The sequence below is a fragment of the Penaeus vannamei genome, chromosome 2 (assembly GCF_042767895.1).
Source record: "Penaeus vannamei isolate JL-2024 chromosome 2, ASM4276789v1, whole genome shotgun sequence".
Taxonomy (NCBI): domain Eukaryota; kingdom Metazoa; phylum Arthropoda; class Malacostraca; order Decapoda; family Penaeidae; genus Penaeus; species Penaeus vannamei.
The window spans coordinates 44,475,105-44,477,604 of record NC_091550.1 but is presented as its reverse complement, the minus strand read 5'-3'; the positions used below and the strand labels follow the sequence as shown (position 1 = coordinate 44,477,604).

Sequence of the window (2,500 nt, the reverse complement as noted above, 5' to 3'; positions counted from 1 at the left end):
TCTTATTCTCATTCTTTTTCTTTTTCTTCTTGTTTCTCGTTACTAACAGCGTCTTCGCTGTCTAAAAACACAGTTTAAGACGACGTTTGCCTGTGGGTGATGAGGGGAATAATAAGGATATGAATTAAAACAATATACGTGGAAAAAGCCTTAATGATAGTATAGGGTTCACATAATGTAAAACTCACGACAATATATATATATATGTGTGTGTGTGTGTGTGTGTGTGTGTGTGTGTGTGTGTGTGTGTGTTTATGTATATATATTTACTCACGGATTAACAGACATACATATATGCGATTGTTACCTATCTAAATATTTCAGATTTCACGGCACTTCCTAATTTATTTTTGGAAAATTAATACCCCAAGCCCCAGTAAGCAAAAGCAGCCAAATCTGGCCCTTACTCACCAGCTGGTCCCGTTGCATGCACGTCATCGTCTCTAACTTCTGCTGCCGCGTGGGTCCTCCTCCTGGGGAAAGCGAGATGGGATTTTTAACATGGCTCCATTATTTAACCTTGGGTGCCGCGTGGTGAATCGAGTCGGGCAAAAATAATAGGCCTATTCTCTGATCCTCTGCCGAACTCAAGTCAGGAAATTACTAAAGGTTGTTTAGATATTCCTCAGTTCGCGCAAGTAATGGCGTCAGATGCAGGGGTAGACGGGGGGATACAGAGGCAAATCTTTCCTGGGCGTAAAGGCAATTTGTATAATTATTCCGGGTTACGCGTTTAAGAAGAAGGTGAATGCAAGAAGATAATCATTACAATAAATAGATTTATACCGCTAGCCTGAACAATTCTTGCTCTCTATATATTTTAGACAAAAATATATAGGCTTCTTTACGTTACGTTTTGTCTTAGATTTCAGTGCTGCCACCAAACTGCATATGATGCGAATGCGATCACTGAGCCCAGACTTCGGCGTCGATAAGAGTGTAATAATCAGTGTTTACCTTCGTATCCTTCTGTTTGATTTTCTATAAATCATAGCAATATAAGTCATAGTTTTGGAAAAAATTAGCTAAACTTCATTTGTTGGTTTATTCAATTACTCAAAGATATTTTAATCAGATTTCGGACTCCGTCATCGCTTTCGAATCCTTTCAGCAGGGAATAGCCGCAATGAATACTAAAATTAATAAATTAAGAAATATATCGATGGCCATATGAACATTTTTTAAGGGCTTAAGCGTGTGCAATAGGTAATAACAATAAGAAGAATAAGAACCCGGATTTTGATGATGATGATGATATTAATATCTATAATACTAATGATAATGATATTAGCACTTAAAAGAAAATAATAATGATAATGATAAAGGTATTTATTATGATGATAATGATTATGATTATATTGATAGTTATAATGATAATATCAACAACAATAATAATAATAATGAAAATATTCATAACAATATTATCAGTAATGATAATTATAGTATGAATAACAACAGCAAAAGTGATGACAATAATAATGGCAATACCAATAACAATTACAATAATGATGGTAATAATAATAATGACAATGATAATAATGATAATAACAGCAATAATAATAATAATAACAATGATAATAATGACCACAATATCAATGATAATAATAATAGCAACAATAACAGTAACAATAAAAATGATAATAATAATAAAGATGACAAGAATAGTAAAAAAAACTATTAATAACAACAACAACAACGGTGACAATAACACCAACTCACCAAACACAGCGCCGAACCCAACACCGCTGTCTCCCGCGCACTTGGACACCCTGTCAATGAGGGCCTTTCGCTGCCGCTGCCTCAGGAGGCTGACGCAGCACTCAAAGCTGTCTTCGCAGCCGTTGTACTGGTTCTCGCAAAGGGTACTTTCTGTTGGCAAAGGGGGAGGGGGAGGCACTTAGTGATGGGGGTGAGTGCGTTGTGTATACGCGTGTGTGGGTGCACAGTTGTATGCACACGGATACATGCATATAGGTAGACAGACGCGTACGTGCACATACTTATTATACATACTCAAATTAATATTTAAGTAGATACATGATACAATACATAAACGAAGACACACACACACACACATACACACACACACACACACACACACACACACACACACACACACACACACACACACATACACACACACATATATATATATATATATATATATATATATATATATATATATATATATATACATATACATATATATATATATATATATATATATATATATATATATATATATATATATATATATACATACATATACATATATATATATATATATATGTATGTTGGTATGTGTAAGTGTGTGTGTGTGTGTTTCTGTATCCTGACTCCGCACTATTTTCCCAGAAACGAAAGCAACTTACTCGCAATGTTGTGAATGATTCCGTCGAACTGGCCGTCCACGCGCTGAGTAAACGCAAGCAGCGCGATGAGCACGGCAGCCAAGACCTTCATGGCGAGCACACAACGAGGGCGATTCTTTGCCTGGAAA

At 35.7% G+C, this 2,500-nt stretch overlaps 1 protein-coding gene across 3 annotated transcripts in view; it reads right to left on the bottom strand.

The window, feature by feature from the left end:
* The window catches only part of LOC113801941 (uncharacterized), a 4,548-nt gene that overhangs the window by 411 nt on the left and 1,637 nt on the right, over nt 1-2,500 (bottom strand). For all 3 annotated transcript variants that reach the window (XM_027352364.2, XM_070127593.1, XM_070127594.1), the window contains exons 2-5: nt 2,373-2,493; nt 1,720-1,869; nt 412-473; nt 1-90 (exon numbers count right to left, since the gene is read on the bottom strand). The exon at nt 1-90 is cut by the window's left edge and continues 411 nt beyond it. In XM_027352364.2, the coding sequence (XP_027208165.2) occupies nt 43-90; nt 412-473; nt 1,720-1,869; nt 2,373-2,463 (351 nt within the window). In that variant the 5' untranslated portion in view covers nt 2,464-2,493 and the 3' untranslated portion in view covers nt 1-42. The remainder of the gene's footprint in view (nt 91-411; nt 474-1,719; nt 1,870-2,372; nt 2,494-2,500) is intronic.